Source organism: Colobus angolensis, unplaced genomic scaffold, assembly GCF_000951035.1.
Source record: "Colobus angolensis palliatus isolate OR3802 unplaced genomic scaffold, Cang.pa_1.0 Scaffold53, whole genome shotgun sequence".
Lineage (NCBI taxonomy): Eukaryota > Metazoa > Chordata > Mammalia > Primates > Cercopithecidae > Colobus > Colobus angolensis.
Genome location: NW_012118821.1, coordinates 10,404,364 through 10,426,285, shown reverse-complemented (window position 1 = coordinate 10,426,285; position 21,922 = coordinate 10,404,364). Strand labels below are relative to the sequence as shown.

General features: G+C 50.6%; 1 protein-coding gene across 2 annotated transcripts in view; it reads right to left on the bottom strand.

Moving 5' to 3' along the window:
* The window catches only part of TSSC1 (tumor suppressing subtransferable candidate 1), a 173,634-nt gene that overhangs the window by 106,031 nt on the left and 45,681 nt on the right, over nucleotides 1–21,922 (bottom strand). Inside the window, exon 4 of one of the 2 annotated variants that reach the window (XM_011960956.1) lies at nucleotides 17,237–17,338. The exons of the other annotated variant lie outside the window; for it this stretch is intronic. Within the exon in view, the coding sequence (XP_011816346.1) occupies nucleotides 17,237–17,338 (102 nt within the window). The remainder of the gene's footprint in view (nucleotides 1–17,236; nucleotides 17,339–21,922) is intronic. 2 annotated transcript variants of the gene reach the window in all.

The window sequence follows — 21,922 nt, the reverse complement described above, 5'->3', positions numbered from 1 at the left end:
ACGGGGACCCTAAGATTCCCCAATGAAGTATGCAGCCTGGCAAAGTGCAAACTCCAGTGCAGACAGCTGTGGCTGGATCACTAAATCAATAGTTTGAACTATATGAAATTGCCATTCTTATAGGTCACAAAGGGTCAAATTTCAGAAATTTCATATAATTCAACCTTGTGAAATCCCTAACAAGACTTTTAACCTCTCAGTTTTCATGACTGCAAAATGAACGTCCTGTATTATGGAAAAGTAGTTTTAAGATGTCAAAAGGCTCCAAAATTCTATTTGGCACATTAAGATGACAGTTTCCCCTGTAGCGCATGCACTCTCCTTTGTACCTAGACAGTGATGACATACGAATGGCTGGCTCCCGGTCTTTCCAGCACAGGTCTATCTAGTGCCTTCACACGGGCCCACCCCCTCGCCTTCTCATCAGTGCCTTGGCTTCAGGATGCAAGCACCTCCTCCTCTGCTCTTCAGTGCTTTTGTCATTGTCCCCTAAGGAGCCTACACCGGGCTCCCAGCAGTCTCACCTCAACGCCACCTGCATGTCCACGGCCACACCCTTGCCTCACAGCCTCTCCAATGTGTCCATTTCTTAAGGCTGTACTTCAGGGTCAAATGGGCTTTCGCGCTAATACCCTATCAAACAGCCTTCTTGCCAAAACGATTTCCATGAAAAAAAAAAAAATCAACCAAAAACAAAAACAAGAAGCTGCACACCATGCATTTCTTTCTGGATGATGCTGGACAGTCCCAATCATACAAATACCTAATGATCCAAAAGCGTTTGTAAACCCGCTGTCACCCAGGCGTGTTTTCTACAAGAGGGCATGTATGTCATGGGTTCTAATCAGCGAGGGAGCGAGTGAGCCTGGGCACTCCTAACAGCGCCAATTCTGACAGCACAGGCTCCTGTGTGTTCTTCATTAGGAGAAATCTTTTTTTTCCGGGCACAGTTGAGTCCTCAAAATAGTCAAAAATCTCAGAGGCCAGCCTGATGAATGAAAAAGGTGATTCATAGGGCTAAATTATCAGGAGCCAAAAAGTATCCTACAAAAACACAGCAGAGAGATGTTCTCAGATGGCACTGAAGCTGACTTTTAGAGCATTTCTTGAAAGAAGAGTTCCAAAAATGTTTTGGGAAATGACAGTGTCTTTGCACAAGCAGAGGTCAGCACTCATGGGCATGCAAGTTCCTCTGTATTTGCATGAGATTCTGCAATGAGCCTTGCTTTTCAGATGCCACTTCCGGGATGAGTGACTCAGTTCCAAGTGAGATGCAGTAGACGGCAACAGACATACATCTTCTTTCTGATTCCTTCACAACAACAAGCATGGAGGCAGATCCCGGGGACTCCAAGGAGAACTGGCCTTCACTCCATGTGCCTGCCAGGGGACAGCCATCTGAACACTGAGGACTCTCCCAGGCCAGGCCACTAAGTCAGAGAATGCCCTTTTTTCTTCTAAGCAGACCAGGCTCATTATTGAGTAATTAGTTCTTACTCAGGACCCACAATGGAGGCCAAACACACCTGAACTGTGTTAAAAACAAAACCAAATGAAAAAAGTGTTTCTGGTCTTACAATATTTGTTCGACAACTCAGACCTCTTACTTTTATTTCAAAGACTGATTAAATACAGTCTCAAGGTGATAAAATAACACAGTAGGATAAAAACAAAGTGAAAAGTGGCAAGGGATGGTTAGTCATCTTTGATACTTGTGGATACTCAAACCCACCATTTAAAATGTCTTAGGCGTTAGATGTGGCAGGTGTTTCTATCAGGAACACAAGGGAATAAAAACAAATTCAGAACTCACATCTGGGCTTCTCACTTCTAAAACAAGGGTCAGGAGGCCAGAAGGTGGAGCAGCCCACCAGTTAGGATTTGACAGGACCACCATGAGGTCTCCGAAGGCAGAGAGACTGCCAGAGGTGATAAAGCAGAAGCTCACAGGACATTTTTTACAGGGCTCCTGAGGCCATGCCAGCAGTGGCAAAACCTCCAGAGTGGAACTGCATTCACGAAACCTGTGTACAGAATACTCCCTCAGCGACTTGGGGTCTCCAGATCCAGCCATCTGAAAACTTTCTTACATGCAGCAAAAAGAAAAACCCAATTTCCTACACTCAGTCAGCTTTCAATGAGGGTGCCTCTGGGCCATTGTCTAATGAATCACAGGATCAGAGTCTCTCTGCCTGATACTCTGTGGTTCTGGTGAAGCCTGGGCAGCATAGCAAGATCCTGTCTCTATAAAAAATTAAAATATTAACAATTAATTAAAATTTAAATGGAAATAAAATTTGTGTAGTGAGTGGCAAACTGTGGTTTCAAGCAATTAAAAGATGATCCCCCTTCTGACAGGTCCTTCACTTTCACATGCTGCCCCATCCTCCCAGCACCGCAGTCTCCTTTCTTTGTCCCCCAATTCTTTTCTGTTGGCTGCTTCTCCTTCTGCTGCTGGGCTTCAGCAAGCTGATCCTGAGTGCAGTTGATGGACGGTGACAGGCTGGATGAGGGACAGCGATGGCAGTGATGTGACGTCACGAAAATGGAGGCTGTGCCCCATTGCGGTGGCCGTGGCCAGGAGTCCAGGCCCAGTGCGGATCCACAGACCTCCCTGCATCCTGGAGCCCCCGCCGCTGTCACTCTGGGTGAATTGCTTGCTTTGTGTCTGTCTTCCCATCAGAGGACAGGCTCCCAAAGGCCGGACCAGCGGCGTCTGCACGGCTGAGCTCAAGGCGCTCCAGCAGGGTGTCTGGCACGCAGGAGAGAGGGATCAATACTGAGAACAGAAGAGAGGAAAAGGACAGAAGCTCCAAGGCCAAGGTCAACGGGAGGGAGGGCCTGGGCAGCCACAGCAGGGACGCGAATTCTGACTCCATTTTTTTCATCTGTAAAACTGAAATTGTGACTCAAGAGTTGTGGAGATTAAACAGTAAGACCACTGAAAGTGACAGCGGCACCGGCTCACAGCTGCACTCAGTCGTGGTGACAGCCAGTGCCCTCGTGCCCACCTATGTAACCATCCCCAGCCTGCGGCCTTACATAGCCCAATGTCACATGTATTTGCTGCACTTTTAGTTGCAATTCACAAAAGCTGGCTCTGCCTGATAAGCAGAAAAGGAGATCAACATGAGGGTCTCAGTGGAAGAAGAGGGGTACCAGGAAGCTCACTCTCACCAGCCATGCCGAGGGCCAGGCTATGTGGAGCGTCTGGGGGCCAAGCTCGGAGCCTCACCAGGCAATGGCCCAGCAGTGGAGTCTCTGTGGCCCCCACTCAGCACAAAGGAAGCCACCCCACGGCTCTGCTGCTGCCTTAGGCTGCTGTGTGCCAGGGACCGGCCACCACCTGGAAGTCACCGGCACTGCTGCCACCTCAACTGCCTCTCACAACAGCAGTGGCAGCCCCCACTGTCCCCTCACGCTGCCACCTCTGAATCAAAGTCTCACCCAAATGCTCAGGCCAGCAGAGCCGGGTCACAGTGAAACTGGAAAGTCGATTTCTTATTTTCATACTGGGAAACGGGACTAATAACCTAGGAATTTTCCCGAAGCACAGGAAGACTACTCCAAAGACAAGGGGCAGCCACAAACCCGCCAGATGCCCGCAATCTGACTTCTGAGAGCTTCCCGGCGCAGTAACACAATAGAGGACACGTGACACGGCGCGGCCTCCGGGCCCGGGAAGCCGCGCCCTCTGCTGGCGGACGGCGGGATCCATCGGGTGCTCGGAGAACTCACAGCAGGCTGACTTCAGCCAGAACAGACAACAGAGGAGTGTAACCCCGAAGAGCCAATCGCTTTCAAAGGAAGACTGTTAAAAAGCTTATCTAATTATATAATTTGGGTTGAATAATGAAGAGTCTCATAAAACCCTATCACTCAAAACTGATTTACAGTCACTGTTCCATGGTTTGAAATGAAGATTTCCTGTTACAAAATCCCCATTTTGTGATTTGCTGACTCTGATGTAGGAAGACAGACACGGTCACCAAGTCCACACAGAAAGGATCCTTGTGAAGGGCTGGAGACGCCCAGGCACGAGGACAGGCAGCGGTGAAGCCACAGAGATGATCTTCCCAAAACCCCACGGCGCGCCATGCAAGGCTGGAGAGGTCCAGGGAGCAGCGTGCTGTGCGCGGCGAGGTGGTCTGGAGAGATCAGAGTTGAGATGGCCAGGGCTGAGGAACAAAGTGTCCAGGGTTCCCAACGTTTCTCAGAATCACCCAGGCAACCTCATCAGAAGACATCGTTCTGCTCCACATCCAGCAACCAAGACTATGTGATCCTGACACGTGCAGCTCCACCCTCCACTCCCGCCCAGCTCCACCCTCCATCCAGTTCCACCTTCCGCTCCCGTCCAGCTCCCCCTCCACTCCCGCCCAGCTCCCCCTCCACTCCCGTCCAGTTCCACCCTCCCGTCCAGCTCCCCCTCCACTCCCGCCCAGCTCCATCCCTCCACTCCCGCCCAGCTCCCCCTCCACTCCTGTCCAGTTCCACCCTCCATCCAGCTCCACCCTCCACTCCCGCCCAGCTCCATCCTCCACTCCCGTCCAGCTCTGCCCTCCACCCTCCGTCCAGCTCCACCCTCCACTCCCGCCCAGCTCCACCCTCCAGTCCTGTCCTGTGCCCCCATCGAGTAAGGGACTGGGGCCACCTTCAGAGGCCTGACAACCCTCGGGAGGAGCAGGTGCAGGGGACGGAGAAAGACAGACAAAGGGGGACCTGCCCGCCCTCCAGAAAGGCCCTCATCATTGACGGCACCGCCACCATCTCTCCCACAGCTGGGCTGAAAGCGATCTGACAGTTTCGACTCACCCCCTCTCATTTATGTGTATATCCAGACAGTCTTCTAAATGTCTGTCATATCCATTTCTGATCAATTCTCACCTCCTCCCAGGTGGTTCATAGGCTTTGTTCTCCTTTATTTCGTATTTATTCTGTATTTTCCTACAAGATGAATCCTTCTTACGTATTACCATCATCACGCCAATTCTATGATCTGAAAATTTCCAATCACTGCCTCCCCCTTCCTGCTGAGTTCCGAGGCAGTCACTTGGGTGTGAGCCCACTACGATGCAAAGCCACACCTTTTACCAACAACACTGTGCCAAACTCACTGACACACAAAAACGGAACTGCAGTGACCTGCACAGGCACCCAGCGCAGATGCATTCAGCTTGAGGGACAGAGGCCCGAAGTCATCATTTCATCATGCTGGCAGTGGCCTGGGTCCCGCCCCGTCCCTTCCCTTGGCTCCTCTGGACAGCGCTGTATACACCTTTCCCACATTCTGGGTTTCTATGGGTATTTGGTTGGATTTGTTCTCTTCCCCCGCCCGCCCCCTGCTTCTGTTTCCCAGGTGAGTGTTTTACACAGGATTTGTTATCTAACATTCTTTAACTTATTCTCTGGTCACTCTTTTTGGTGTTATATATTCCCTTTTGTCATAAGAAGTTTGGCTTTCTTTATGAAATTACAGTTGGGCCATGAACAACACAACTGAAAAATCTGTATATAACTTTTGGCTCCCCAAAAACTTAACTACTAATAGCCCACTGCTGACCGGAAGCCTCACTGATAACATAGTCAATTAACATATTTTGTATGATATATGTATTATAGACTATATTCTTATAATGAAGTAAGCTAGAGAAAAGAAAACATTTTTAGGAAGATCGTAAGCAAGAGAAAATATATTGACTATTCATTAAGTGGAAGAGGGATCATCATAAAGGTCTTCATCCTGTTGTCTTCACACTGCAAAAAGACTGAGGAGGAGGAAGAGGAGGGGCTGGTCTTGCTGCCTCAGGGTTCAGAGAGGCGGAAGAAAATCCATGCGTAAGTGGACCCCCCGCCCCTGTCCAAATCCATGTTGTTCAAAATCAACTGTACTGTTTAGTTACAGAGTCAAAAAAGAAAACTCTTTTTCCTATATTTGCCATTTAGGATTTACATAAATATGTGGTTTCAAACTCCAATCTTTTTATTTTTTATTTATTTATATTTTTTTAGAGGGAGTCTTGCTCTATTGCCCAGGCTGGAGTAGAGTGGCACAATCCTGGCTCACTGCAACCTCCACCTCCTGGGTTCAAGTGATTGTTTTGCCTCAGCCTCCCGAGTAGCTGGGATTACAGGCGCCCACCACCACGCCCAGCTAATTTTTGTATTTTAGTAGAGATGAGGTTTTACCATGTTGGTCAGGCTGGTCTCAAACTCCTGACTTCAAATGATCCGCCTGCCTTAGCCTCCCAAAGTGCTGGGACTACAGCAAGCCACTCTGCGCAGCCCAAATTCCAGTATCTGTCAAAACCTCCAGACAGCCCCTCCCAGCCCTCACGCAGCAGCTCCTGCCAGTGTCTCCCTGGACCCAGGCTCCTGCCCTAATATCTCCCGGCCCCAAGCCAGAGGTAGAGGGCACGGGGGTGGGTGCCTCCCTTCCTCAGTAGCACAGACAGTGTTCATGCAGGAGCCCTGCCATGCTGGGGTCCCAGAAATCAGGCCTGTGGAGACTGTCTCTGTGCAATAGAACCAGCAGTCCCACTTCTGCAGGAGCAGCACCAGGCAGCCAGGAAACAAGAGCCCCACCCTGCCCACTGCCCGCGAACAGCCTCAGGAGCAGGCCGGGCATGGAAAGACAGCATCCCCACTCTTGCTCATGTGCCAGCTAAAACGCGCCTCTCCTCAAGTGAAAGAGTAGACTGCCCATTACCAGAGGCTGGGAAAAGAAGCGAGGCAGGGATGAAGAGAAGCTGGTGAATGGTACAAACATAGTTATATGGAAGGAATAAGTTCTAATAGTCGATAGCATAGTAGGAAATTAGTTAACAAAAATATACTGTATATTTCAGAATAGTAGAAGAGAAGAATTATAATGTTCGCAACACAAAGGAAAGATACATTAGCCATTTAGTTATCCCAATTATCCTATTTGATCATGACCTGTTGTATACACGTATCAAAATATCACATGTACCTCCAAAATATGTACACTATGCTGTATCAGTTTTAAAAAGAGCAGACCTAGGAATGCTCTCGGTGTCTCCTACATGCAACAGAGTTGCACCAGCCCCAGGAAGAACATTCCAGTGCTGGCCAACGCTGTCGGCCACATGTGGCCACGGAGGCCTCAGAGAATGAGGCCCACCTGCACAGACTGTGGGCCTCTGACAGCTGCCACTGGGACCACAGCCCATGGAAGGAGGCCAGGACCCAAACCAAACCTAAACAGGGTGACTGCTGGCTGAAATACGACCCAGAGTTTCCCATGAACCAGGAAATCACAATTTGAATGAGAAAAGACAGTCAATGAACAGGATGATCTAAAAGCAGCCACCATACAGATGCTTCCATGAGGGACTCTACTCTTGAAACAAATAAAGGGAAAAACTCAGAAAAGTTCAACAAGAGATGAAAGATACAAAAAAGAACCAAATGGATGGTTCGATAGCAGCACGATAAATACGACAGACAAAAGAACACATTTGAAGACATAACAATGGGAAATGCAATTTGAACACCAGACCAGAGAGAAAATAGATGGAAAAAAAAATGAACAGCCTCAGGAACTCCAGACAGTGGCAGATGGCGTCAGTCTCCAGAGAGGAGAAAGTGAGGTTGAAAAGCATTTGTAGAAATAATGGATGGAGACTCCTCGAATTTGGGGAAGACATCACCTACAGATTCAAGAGCCTGAGAAAATCCCAAGTAGGATAAACCCCAAGAAAGCTATTCCAAGACATGGCAGGATTAGACTTCTGAAAACTAAAGACAAAGAACAAAAATTGAAAGCAGCCTGTGCTCTTCATTCAAACTGGATCACCAAGTTCTCACCTGAAACCAGAGACCAAAACGAAGTAGAACAATATTGTTCAAATATTTCAGTTTTTCAGAGAATTGTCAACCTTGAATTTTATATTCAGTGCAAGTATCCGTAGGAATGAGAGGGAAATAAAGATATTCTCAAAAGGAGGAAAACTAAGCCACAAGCAGACCTAACCTCAAAGGATGGATAAAGAAAATTTTCCAAACAGAAAGAAATGATAGTGAAAAAAGGCTTAGAACTTCTGAAAGAAAAGAACAACGGAATGGGCAAAAACCAATAAATACAATAGACACCTTTCTCCTCATGAGCTTCTTAAACCACATTTGATGGTTGGTGAAAAAATTACACCACCACATCTGATGGTCAATGTACAGAGATTAAACGCTTCAGACAATTATATTCTTAAAGTGGGAGGGCGGAGATGGCCTCAATGGAAGCGAGGCTGCTCTATTCCTCTCGAGGTAGTAAAATGCCAATAACTGTGGGTTTGGTAAGGAGCATATGTATATTGTAATATCTAGAGCAAGCACTAAAACACCTATACAGAGTTGTGTATTCAAAGACACTATACCTAAATCAAAATGTTTGCGTTACTCAGGAAGGCGAAAGAGAAACAGAACAACGAGAAGCAGAACAGAAAACAAGTAACAACATGGCGGAGTTAAGCCCTAAGAGATCAATACTTCAGAGGTCAATAGTCTAAGTATACCAATTGCAAGACAGAGACTGGCAGAGGGAACAGACACACAACCCAGCTCCATATGGCCTATGCAGTCTACAGAAAATCCCACCTCCCAAAACCCAGAGCATCCCGGGAAAAGAAAAAAAGCAGGGGAGGGTGGTGGGAGTAGAGTGCATTAAAACAGCTGGCGCTCGACCAGGACCAGGGTCACTGACTTGAGACCCCAAAACGACAGACGCTTCCCAATGGGAGTGAAGGTTGAAGAGACCGGTCCACACCTCCCTTCTGTTTTAACACTCCCCTTACTACCTGTTTGAAGGAGGTAACCATGTGGGACAGAGGCAGCAGAGCCAGGGGTTAGGAAAGAGATGGGTGTGGGCAGGATTCTCCCTGCAGGCTCCGGCAGTGCCGCTGTGTACGCGCGGGGCAGGGACACTCCCTGCGCTGCTCCCAACTGGAATATTCGTGTCTCCTCACTGCAGACACCGGAACACAGCCACTACCCCACACAAGCAAGAACAGCCCCTGAGGGTGTGTGCCCACGGCAAGATCACCACACCCTGTTAGAGAAAAAGGAGCTGGAAAGTTGTTTATATATAACGAGTGCAAGCTTGGTTCAGCGCCAAGGTCAGAAAACAATGTTTCCAGGGCCGGGCGCGGTGGCTCAAGCCTGTAATCCCAGCACTTTGGGAGGCCGAGACGGGCGGATCACGAGGTCAGGAGATCGAGACCATCCTGGCTAACACGGTGAAACCCCGTCTCTACTAAAAATACAAAAAACTAGCCGGGCGAGGTGGCGGCGCCTGTAGTCCCAGCTACTCGGGAGGCTGAGGCAGGAGAATGGCGTAAACCCGGGAGGCGGAGCTTGCAGTGAGCTGAGATCCCGCCACTGCACTCCAGCCTGGGCGACAGAGCGAGACTCCGCCTCAAAAAAAAAAAAAAAAAAAAAAAAAACAATGTTTCCACAGTCACCCAAGATTGACTACAGCAAACAGCTGTCTGTTCCGTTTTCCTCTCTATAACCTGAAGACTACAAATGGTTTCCAAACAACAGGAAACAGATACTAACGGTGCTATGAAAATCGCCCCTTTCTGATATCTTTCTTAGGGAGAGAAGAAATACCAATAAGTTCTCAAGTGCTTTTAAAAGTCTTGATAATTTAAAACTAAAAATTTATCTAAACTTTATAGTAAGACCGCTTTATATTTATATTTAACACAGGAATCTTCAGGGTACAGTTATACTTGTGTATGCTATGTCTCAATGGTATACAAATATTTAAAATTATTGTATATACCAAACTTTGTTGCACTGATATTTTATGTTTCTTTCCCCCCGATCAATCAATTTTTTTTTTCAAATAAACAAATCAGCCCAGTTTTCCATATATTAGGGGAAATAATTGCTGGGTAAAAAATAAATTTTTCTTGAAACTTGATTCCGAAATGTTACGTACAAGACCCTGAGCAAATCAATGTCTCCGAACCTCCTACTTTGTTTACAAAAATGGAGCATATGAAGACGTCCACTCTCAGACGAAATATCACATTGCAATAGCCTGAAGAGTGCTTTGAAAACTGACAGGCACTATGCAAAGATAAGCTTACTATCGACTCAGGCCTAGTATGCACACAGGTACAAGGGTCTCTAGCAACACAAGTGCCTCCACCTTCTACGCTGTACTATTTGACAGACCAGAAAAATCCCACAGAATTTTCTTCTCCTTGGTCCTGTTACACACTCTCAATTTAATCTCCTCCTAGAAATATGTGATTTTCAAAAATACGATAATTAGTAGTTTTGTATCTTTTGAGATTCTGGAAATGATTTCTTTTCACATGAAAACAAAAAAAGATTTTTAGAAAGTAATGATGCGTGATTTTTATGGGGGTGAGGGGGCTACTACAAGCAAGTCCCGTAAGGTCAAGGACTTTGCTTTTTTCACACTTACAACATATACAAGGCAATGCCATATTTTAAATCTGAGAACATGTGGCATTCTCTTACAACAGTTTCTTTTTCTTCTATTCATTTAGTTCAAAAAGTGTTGAGGCTTAAGACAGGCCAGACATTCTCCCCACTAACTCGTCTCACCCACCATCCCTCATTCAGAAACAGGAGGGCATGAGGTGGTGTCTGCAGAGTACAGGGCTAGGGGTCCAGTCCCAGAGCGCCCGGGGCCTCCAGTCGCAAGACGTGGGGGGCAGCTCCAGTCCCAGGGTGCAGGGGGCTCCACTCGCAGGATGCCGTGGTGGGGGCTCCAGTCGCGGGGCACTGGGGGGCTCCATTTGCAGGATGCTAGGCGGGGGGCTCCACTCTGGGGCACCAGGGGTGGGAGTGGGCTCCAGTTGCAGGGCACTGGGGGGCTCCATTTGTGGGGTGCTAGGTTGGGGGCTCCACTCTGGGGCACCAGGGGTGGGAGGGGGGCTCCAGTCGTGGGGCACTGGGGGGCTCCATTCGTGGGGTGCTAGGCGGGGGGCTCCACTCTAGGGCACCAGGGGTGGGAGGGGGCTGCAGTCTTGGGACACTGGGGTCCCTGTGCAGTGTCAGGGTTGTCAGCAGCCTCTGCTGAACCCTGTGGGAACCTGGACGTGGCCTTCTTTGGAGCAGCACACGGAACCACATGAGGACCTGGCGGTCACTCTCGTGCTGACATACAAATGACACCCTCCACCCTGAAGCTTTCATTGACCCAAGATTGCCCAGCTTGGAGCCGCAAAACACAGTTATCCCTCTGTCAGATGCCTGAAGATGAGTCTCGGGACTCTCCCAAATTTCCTCAAGTTGCCCCCAGAGTCTGTCCATCACTCTGCACATGGAGTGACCTGCAGCCATGTCAGTCCCCATCTGTCTGCTCTGCCTATGCCACTGAGACTGCATTCCAGGTGCGCTCCAACCTTTTACCCAACATCCCACTGACCACAGCTTGGTCGATGGAGGCTAAGGTTGCACTACTTTTTAGGTGGCTGTGGCATAAAATTGAGTTTTCTGGCAGAGAGTCCCTGCAAGGTTCCATGTGCTTGCTGTGGAGACGAGGCTCACGTCTGAGGTGCGCAGTTCATTTTTCAGACCCCATGATGGGACTTTCTGTCACTGCCTCCAAAATGCACCCTGTCCAATATTCCATCTCCAGGTTCCCAAGGTCCTCCCAAGGTTCCCTCCCACGACTCAGGCCTGCTCATCATTGTCAGCGTGTTTCTGGTCTCTTAAACGTGAAGTTTTATTCCTAGCTTTGCAGGTAAAGCTTTGCAGGGAGAAGGACCCACAATGTCCACCACTTCCGCGCTCAGGGGATAGAGGCTGGGACAGAGAGGAGGAGCCACGACGCCACCGCCTCTGCGCTCAGGGGATAGAGGCTGGGACAGGGAGGAGGAGCCACGACCCCACCGCCTCCACGCTCAGGGGATAGAGGCTGGGACAGGGAGGACGAGCCACGACCCCACCGCCTCCGCGCTCAGGGGATAACAGCGGGGAGGGGGAGGAGCCACCACTACACCCTTCAATGAGATCTTTGGTGCCCCAGGCCTGAGAAGGTTCTTGATAGTTAAGTTGCTTTGTCTGCCTCTGCTGGTCTGTGACATGAGCACGTCACGGCCTGACCCCGCTGTGGGCCTCATTCTGGAATGGATGCTACCTAGCGAAGCCTCATATGGAGGTGCACCCACAGATGAGGGTCACCAGATTGAGAAATAAAAACTTAGCACAGGACTGACTGACCCTGGAAACTATTCCTTGTTTACCTGAAATTAGAGCTTAACAGGGTATCCTGTGTTTTATCAGGCAACCCTACTTCCAATGCACACTTCGCACTTCAGCTTCCACACAAATCTACAAGAAAGGTACAGGACATGTATTACCTATCAGCCCCGAGGAGACCCAGTGACCCAGTGAGGCTGGGTGACCGCCTCCGACTCAGAGTCCACAGTGACAGTGCTGTGATGAGGGCTCCACTTCTTCCCACTGGGGGTCAGACAGCCGCCCACCCCTTTCACACAGTCTCCTGCGAGGTGAAGGGGTGCTGAGCCGTTAAAGGCAGTGAGGATCCAATTGGACATCACCCGATCCCTGAGAGGACATGGACTCTGAGAGGCAGAGACCTGGAGGCAGAAGATCGAAGGCTGAGGGAGCAGCACAAAACGCCGCCTGAGAGTTAGAAAAGTGGGTGGGGGATTCAAGGCGCACACAGACCTGAGCACCGTGGACAGGCCTGGCAGGAGACGAGGGTCGAAAGGTGGCTTGGAGCCAGCTCACAGCAGGACGCAGAGCCCAGTCCTCCGGGTGAATGGGCCCTGAACACTTGCCGGACTCCCACTAGTATTATTCCCATTTATGTGGATATAAACCGGCTTAGAGAAGGTCCACAAATTGCTGAAGGTCTCAGGGGTAATAAACGTTGGGACCAGGGTGAAAATCCCCATCTGCCTAAATTTATAGCCATTTACAGCTCTCCTCACGGTCAGGAGCATAGTAAGGGCCTGGGCTTTATCGCCCTAGCTTCTGAGAAGCACAGTGAGTGTTTGGATCCGTGTTTCAGAAAAGTCATCGTAGGAGTCAAACTGTCTTTGTTCCCACGAGAAACTCAAGGCCCAAGCTGGGGCCTGGGCAGCAACGAAGAAAAAAACAGGATTCGGATCAGGGAGGGTGAGGCAGGCAGAGGCGGGAGGGCTCATTATGTGTATCTGACCCTCACCCCAGGGTCTTCATTAGCAGGGGGTCACAGCAGCAGCTGGGGCTGTCCCCAAGCTGCGGGCCTGGGTCAATGGCCCTGAGCCGCTGGGACCTGGGGAGGGTGGCACCGGCTGACCCTGCCCTCCTCTCATGCTGGCTCCCCAGAGAGCACCGCCCACCGCCCAGGGAGCAGCATCGGGGGATGCAGAGCACACACGCCGGCCGTATGTCATCAGGGCGCCGCGCTGGCAGCTTTTCATGGCTCTAATTTCCCGAGGACTCTGCGCCAGCGTGATCTACAGTCTTCCTGACATTTCACCTTCCTCTGCTGAAAAATTCATCCCAGTTGTAACGCGGGACGCTCGTTCCCAAGTACCGAGGCAGGAGATTGATTCCGGCTGCCGCTAATGCCAGCTGCCACTCAGCCCCCTTTCCTGGGGCCAGGGCTTGCTTGAGCTAAGCCCGTACCCGATTATACAGCAGACTTTACAGTCCTAATTTATCAATCTTTGTCACATCGTTTTACGTGTATTCTCCATCATGGGTGGACATTTATTATTTTTAAGGCTATCCTCTCTTTCTTGGTCTTCCTGAAATTTTACCCGTATGTTGAGGATTTTCGTATTTTCATAGTACTTGGCTTTTATTTCTAAAGACTACTTTGCTGTCCCAAGACCACAGGGTGACAAGCATTTCTGTGACAGGCAGAAGAGGAGCAGGAGCTGGGCTCGGGGTCCTCAGTGGTCTCGCTGACCGGCCAGCCTGTTGCCGTCCCTCTCTCCTGTCCCCTCCCAAACCCCAGGAGCCTTCTGAAGGACCCGCCTGATGCTGGGACTCCTCTGGCTCCGGGCTCCAGTGCCCCTCTGACTGCCTGAAGAAAGCTCTCCCCCGGCCTCCAGCTGACCTCTCCCCAGGACCTGCCTCAGCCGCACTGGACCAACAAGCCACGCACACCTGCAGATGCTCTCACCGAGGCCTGAGGTGTGCCCCACGGGCTCTGCCTGGTGACCTGCTACTCACTCTCAGGACCAGAAGCAAGCGGGCTGGGCACCCCGAGCCCTCCCTGGAAGGCCCTGCCCTGGCCATGTCCACACAGCATCTTCTGCTGCTGCTCTCCAGCAGATTGCATCCCCTCGTGCTGCACTTACTCACATGCCTCCACCATCACCCGCCACCTGCCCCCAACACCTGTACCCCACCACAGTCATCACCATTGCCATCCATACCACTGTCTTCACCACCTCCGTCCACACCACCATCATCACCACTAGCATCCCCCCATGCCCACCATCATCACCACCACCATCCTCACCACCATCCCCATTCACACCCCCACCACCATCCTCACCACCACCACCACCACCATCCACACCACCATCCTCACCACCATCCCCATTCACACCCCTACCACCATCATCACTACCACCATCACCACCACCATCCACACCCCCTAAGATCACCACCACCATCCACACCACCATCCATGCCCACCACCATCCACACCATCACCACCACCCACACCCCCCACCACCCTCACCACCACCACTACCACCCATCTCCACCCCACCATCGTTGCCACAAACATCCACATCCCCCACTGCCACCACCATCACCACTGCCATCTACAACACCATCATCACAACTACCACCCACATCCTCACCACCACCATCCCTATTCCCTACCAGCATCTACACCACCATCATCACCACCACCAGCATCACCACCACCACACCCACTCCCACCATCACCATCCCCATCCCTACCCTCATTCCACCATTGTTATCGCCACCACCATTATCGTCATCACCGCCATCCCCAGTCCCACCCCCTCCACCACACCCAGGACCCCTCTACCCTGGTGCTTTTATCTTGGAGTCCCCAGCACCTGCCCAGAGGAACAATCTCCTCACCATCTGTTTACCATGTTTTTGCAAAGCCACTGTGGCACACCAGCTTGGCTAAAGTACTTATTTATTTATTTATTTATTTAATGCCTGAAATAGACCTTGATTAGGTACATTTAAGTCCCATACTTCACACAAACTTCCTATGAGGCAATCCACAGACAGCCATTATACCCGATGTTGCAAATTCATGACTATTTGGACAGAATCCTGCCTCTCTCCCACCACACAGGCCACACCCACACGTTCTATGAGGCCCATTCCTCAAGTTCACTGCTTTTCAACTTCCACCCAGTTTTTCTGTCTTCACGTTGACTTTTCCACAAGGAAGCTGTTTAATTACTACTTTTTCCCCCAAAGGGTTGCCATACAGATAACTTCAAGTAACAAACCACAAAGCCGGCTGCAGAACAGATGCTAGGCAGACCACCAGGCTCCTCGGCCTCCCAGCCCCCTGGCCTGGTCCACACCTTCCCCAGCCAGGCCAATCTCCTGCAATAGTCTAGACGCAGTCCCAACAGTGAGAGACTCAAAACGCCTCAGGAAAACAGACCACGTGCTGTCAGGTACCACCAAGAGTCAGACGCACAGAGATCGTGCACGTGTGAGCTGAGGACTCTGTGCCTTGCACGTGGGGTGGAGCACGGAGCACATGAGGCACTGACCGAGCTGAGGGCCTACTGTGTGCCTCGCACACGGGGTGGGGCACAGAGCCCCAGGAGCACACGAGGTGCTGACCGAGCCGAGGGCCTACTGTGTGCCTCACACGCGCGGTGGTGCACGGAGTGTCGGGAGCACACGAGGTGCTGACAGGAAGGTGACCTTGCAGCAGCTGTGAGGGTCGAATCTAGACAGAGACCCCTCCCACCTTACTTAAATAAACACACTGAAGAGTCCATGCTGTATGGACTGAATCCGCCCCCCATCCCCCGCCAAATTCACACACTGAAGCCACCACCACCACCACCCAGTGTGACTGTGCTGGAGACAGAGCCTTTAAGGAGGTAACTAAGGTTAGAGGAGGTCATCAGGTGGGTCCTGGGTCCCCATAAGAAGAGGAAGAGACGTGGGGGTTGCTCGTGCACAGAGAGGCCACGTGACCCCACAGTGAGAAGGATCGACTGCAGGCCCAGAGCGTAGCCTCAGGAGGACCAGCCCTGTCACGCCTGACCCTGAACCTCCAGCCTCCAGACCTGGGAGGAAATTAACTTCCGTTGCCTGGGCCACCCAGTTCACAGAGTTCTGCTTCAGTCGCCCAGGACGCCTGAGACACGGGTTCAGCACCTGCCCAACAGGATGCGCAGCACTTCGGACGGGGCATCATCTCAAGGTCACATCTGCTTCCTGCTGGGTCCCAGGCGCACAGCCGTGGCTCCTAATGGCTCCTCTCTGCACCTCCAAGTGGAATTGCTGCCGCGTCGACGCGGCTGTGGGCCAAGGGCAGGGCGTAGACCAGCAGGCCGCAGAAGAGCACAGCACACCACACCTCTGGGGTTGAGGGAGGAGCTGGCCCGGTGTTCTTTACAGTCTTACTGGAAAAATTAATTCAAATCGGGCTTTGTCTAAGCACCCCCTCATGGGCTGAAACCTGGAGAAAGGGCCATAAACAAAGTACACTGGCAAATGACAGAGCGCAACGCCGTGAGGAGCCGTCGTGGACTGCTCCAGGGACCAAGTCTTAGTTCACATCTTCATTAGTGATCTGGAAGGAGCCGTAAACAGCACGTTAATTCCATTTCCAGATGACACTGAATTTGGAGGTGCCACAGAAAGTCAAGGAGGACGGAGAGATGATACAAACGGGATCTCAAGAGTCAGTAAGGAACGCAAGAAACAACACAGGAGTCGGCCTCGAAAAAAGGAAGATCAAAAAATAGCCCCTATTCCAGAGCCATGCTTCATTTCCATAGCACAACTAAATAAAAAATACAGGTGCTCCCTACTGTCTGAAGCCCCTTGCTATTCAAGTCCTTCATATCCAGAACCAGGACTCTCATTCTGCAACGCTCAGCGGTGTCCTGGCAATCAGAGTTCTCCGCACACGCCATTCCAAACTCCAAAGCCAAAATACATCTGCTGATGTGCCATTGCTTGATCCCCACGTGTGCACCCCAAACTCAGGGGGGGTGCTTGTTTACATAAACACCTTTGCGCTCACCTGCGACCTGTCCCCTGAAGATGACCTGGTGCAACGTGTTTACAAAGACAATCGTGGGACTCTGAGCTAGAGGAAGAATGCCAGAGGATTCTATGATGTCTCCTAAAAGGACAAGAAGGAATTCAGATACTTGGAACTTACCCCAGCAACAAAATAGTTGGGTCCATAAAATCTAACTTTACTTCTACAGACAGAAAAAAAGTGTTTAAGATCTTTAATCTCATCGGCCTCTAAACTCCAGTGCTTGAGCCTCATTACCAGTGCCACTTAGAGGTGACAGTTACATCTCCATCCTACGTGACAAAAACCAGCAAGAAGAAAACGTGTTTACATAACAAGGCATATTTACAAAATTTGTATCCCAGAAGCAGCATCCTTGAAGCCTTGTAGCTACAGGTCAGGTGCCCTGGAAGTGCGCTGTGCGCTCCTAATGAGCACTGCTGGCCGGCGGGTCACTGCAACAACTCCCTCATGGGCAAAGGCCAGTGGAACAGAGGATTCAACCTGATAATTCCCAGAAAGCGCTGACCTCCGTGCCTGGCACACGAGCACTCGGTGGGAGTTGTCATTGTCATCACCTTCATTGTCGTTATCATTATCCCGTTCCCTCATGTATAAAATAAGGACGATGAAAATGATGGAAGCCAAAAACCGTAAATGACCTGCCCGAGGACCCACCACAAGCAGTGGAGTTGGGGCCTAAGCTCCAGTCTTCTGAGGTTTCCTCATCACTCTCCATGCCCAAGTACTGGCTGCAATCCAGGCTGTTCTGTCCTCCACGCCCGGTGTGCTCTTCCTCCCTCCAGCAAACAACACTGCACCTGTGGCACCGCACCTGCCGGCAACACCACACCTGTGGGCAGAGCAACACTGCATCTGTGGGCAGGGCAACACCGCACCTGCAGACAACACCACACCTGCCGGCAGCACCACACCTGTAGGCAGGGCAACACTGCACCTGTAGGCAGGGCAACACCGCACCTGCGGGCAGAGCAACACTGCATCTGTGGGCAGGGTAACACCACACCTGCAGACAACCCTGTGCCTGTGGGCAACATCACACCTGCAGGCAACCCTGTGCCTGTGGGCAACACCGCACCTGCAGGCAGGACAACACCACACCTGCGGACAACACTGCACCTGCAGGCGGGACAACACCGCACCTGCGGACAACACTGCACCTGCAGGCGGGACAACACTGCACCTGCGGACAACGCTGCACCTGCAGACACCACCACACCTGGGAACGACACTGCCCCCGCGTGCTCCAGGTCCCGCACACAAAGTCCCGGAGGCAACCCCCAGCGACTCTGCTTCCTCTTCTTGCACTAAGGTGGGAGGGCACAGACGCTCTCTTTGCTAGGCTATGCTACATTTATCACTAACAAATGAACTATTTATTAGACTAGGCAGCAATGAAACTCACAGTTTACGGCAAATAAGACTCAGCAATCCACACTCTAAAGGAAGTATTTATTATTGAACTGGAATAATAACTTGTTCCCTAAAATCACAACAAACAGAACTCAGGTGAATTGATATTTCATGCCGTTTTCCTATCTCTCGCCAAAGTGACCCCACTGAACTATTTCCATAGGAATCCCAAAAGAAAAAGGACCAAAAGAAACCCTTTCTGATGTTCCTTCAGCAGACACACTCAACTTCAGACCTGTCTGGCTTACGCCTGCAAAGCAAAACCCTCTTCAGCTGACGATTTGGTTAGTGCACAGCTATTCCAGAGAAGATAGGTCAACGAACTCTATTTTTGTGAGTCTTAAAACAATGAGAGCCCCAAAAACAAGCTTAAAATAAAATGCACAATGTTTTCATTTCAAAACATATTTTACTTGAGACAGTGTGAAAATTAAAGACAGGCTGGCATTGTCAAGGTGTTTCTATATGACATATCTGAACAGGGCAGGAGGCTCCACCCAAAGCGTGCTGCTGAGGGGAACGACAGCATGCAGCCTCCCGGCGCGGGGAGGGCTCTCAGGGATGTGCTCTGAATGACAGCTCCCTGGAGATCATGTCTTGATTTCTTCCTCTTTTCAAGGTGCTATTTCTTGGCACCAGCATCATGAGAAAATTTAACTCTCACCTTTCCCAGCTGAGCACCTATACCCTGAAAAAAGGAAAGTAGTCAATCTTTTAACACAGAAAATGGGAAGTAAGCTGTAACCGGAGACACACAAGCCGGCATGCTTGAGAAGTATCCGCATGTTGTGTGCAGCAGAGCGTCCTCTGCCCCCGCCACCCCGTCTTGAAGCATGCACTTGACAATGAGGCTGATGGGTTCTAACTTTTCTCCCCTGCCTCTCGCGTACTCAATTCTTTCAGAGGACTCTCCGTCATTTTCTCAGAATTCTGGTTTCACAAAGAGGAGCCTAAGAATACTATTTTCCAGGAAAAACCCACTTCTTCTTTCAGCTTATTTTCACCATACAAAGTAACAATTCAAAACAAGAACAATTATATTTTGACTTTCTTGTTGTATCTGTGGAGGAAGATACAGTTCTCACTACAAGCAGACAGCCTCCGGACCTCGAAACTATAAGAAATCTGAGGAACCCTCTAGTTCAGCACCTTCCTTCGACAGCTTAAGAAGCACGTCCTGGACCAGGCTGGTGCTCAGACATCATTCCCAGTGAACAGAAGGCACAGACGCTGCCTCATCCACAGACTCCTTAGCAGTGGAAATCTCCACAAAGGCCACGCCGCACACAGCCACACACAAGCTCAAATGATACAGGCTGCTCTTCACAATGAAGGATTCTGAAAGCCAATTCTCGACAGCATCTTATCCGAGGGATCAGTGGTGAATTCCACCCTCACTTCATGGAAAGATGAGCCGTGGCATATTCCACTGTTGGATCAGGAGCCAGAGTGGGATTCTGAAATCTGCTCTTCCCGGTGAGGTCAGCAGGGTCCTCCCCTGGCAGGGCCTCCGCAGTGCGTTGGCTTTAGGGCTGACAGTCACGGTGCAGACCCTCAAGCAGTGTTGAAACTGTCCTAACTGACCAGGACACGCTGGCTGTGTCTCTCTTGTCTGCCCCATTAGACAGTGGGTGCCTGGAGTTTGGGACCGAGTCTTCTCATCTCTCTCTCCTGAGTACTTACTGTTTGGTCTCAATCACAACAGAAGCTCACAAATTTTTTTCAGAAAGGCAAATAAGCAGGAAACAGAAAAGGGTCTTAGCCATAAGCACGGTTAAGTTTCCCTTCTTGCAGATGACAAAACTGGAACCTAGAAAGTTCAAGTGTCAGAGATTACAGTACTGATTTTTGGCAAAATCACGGCAAAACTTCAGTCTCCTAAGTTGCAATCCCGTGGTCTTCCTCATCCAGAACTGACTGTGGACGCTCTAACTCGGTGAATCCCACTCTGGCTTGGGATGAATTCCATTGACAAGAGTCCCTCCCACGCGCATCTGCCTTTGGCTGCACAGAGCAGCCACAGGGCACAGTGAAGACAGCACAGCCTGGAGGCGGAGCCCAAAGCCAGAATCCCAAATCCGCCCTCACACCGCCCATGTGGCCTTGAAAAAGTCACTGACAATGCCCCAGTTCCTTCATCAGCAAAATGCAGAGTCCCCGGGCCGGTGCTCATTAGGGAGCTTGAGGCAGGGCCCTGGCCCCATCAGCACCGACCCTCCCGCAGCTGCTGAAGCGAGTGGGTGATCTGGCTGGGATGCCTCAGCGTACGTGCAAGGCGTCCCTGTCGCCACGGCCGACATATTAACTAAGAGCAACAAACGCTATGAAAATGCAAGAACAGTAAGGTCTTCATAACCTCTGGCTCTTTCTGGAGATTCAGAAATTGGCAGAGAAGCTAATCTTATATTACAGTTCCTCTCTCCGATTTTTTCTTTTTAAAAAACCCTAGTCACTGAAGAGGATAATCTCTCAGAATGATAAAAAGTATAAAATTTCATTCCATATTGGCAATGATTCCACACAGGCATGTCAGAAGACCAGAAAGTAAAAGTTTTAGGCTGAATACGTGGAATCCCTGGTTAGACCAGTGGTCCTCCCAGCCAGGAAACGAGGCTTCCGGCGGGGACACCAAAGGCGATGTGGGTGTGGCATCTGCCTGGAAGGTTTGGGGAACTGTCCCCAGTATCCCTGGCTTCCCACGACAAATCTGACACCATGAGGACATCCCCGCCCTTCATCTGTTCCTATTTTTAGTCCCCTTCACTGATGAGAGTAATGAGTTCCTTAAGTTTCCTCCGAGCCCTGCATGTGAAAGGTCTTCATTCTGCATTTTCTCCTTGTAGCATCGGGACACGGGTCCATGATGGACGTGGTCCCTCGGCCAACATTCGCCTGCATGAAACCTGCCACGTGAGCAGCCTTCTCCTGAGGAGTTTTAAAGTCTCTTTCAGAGAATCACCATGTGAGGGAAGGTCTGGGAGCTAAGGTGGCAAGACGTGAAGACACCCAGAGCAGAGTCTGGGTGGGCCCAGGTTTGACCCGGCCTCCAGGCAACCTCTATGAACCCTGTTTTCTCATCCGGAAAGCCGGGATTTCCAACACTGTCTGCTGCTTAGTATCACGGGGCTAAATGAGCCAACCTGCGCACGGAGGCAGCGCAGTGTGTGGCACAGGCAGGCTGGGCCCTGCTGGCGGAGGCGGGGGCGCTCCACTGCTGCTGTGTTGCGGCAGGCAGCAAGGGCGAGGCTGAAC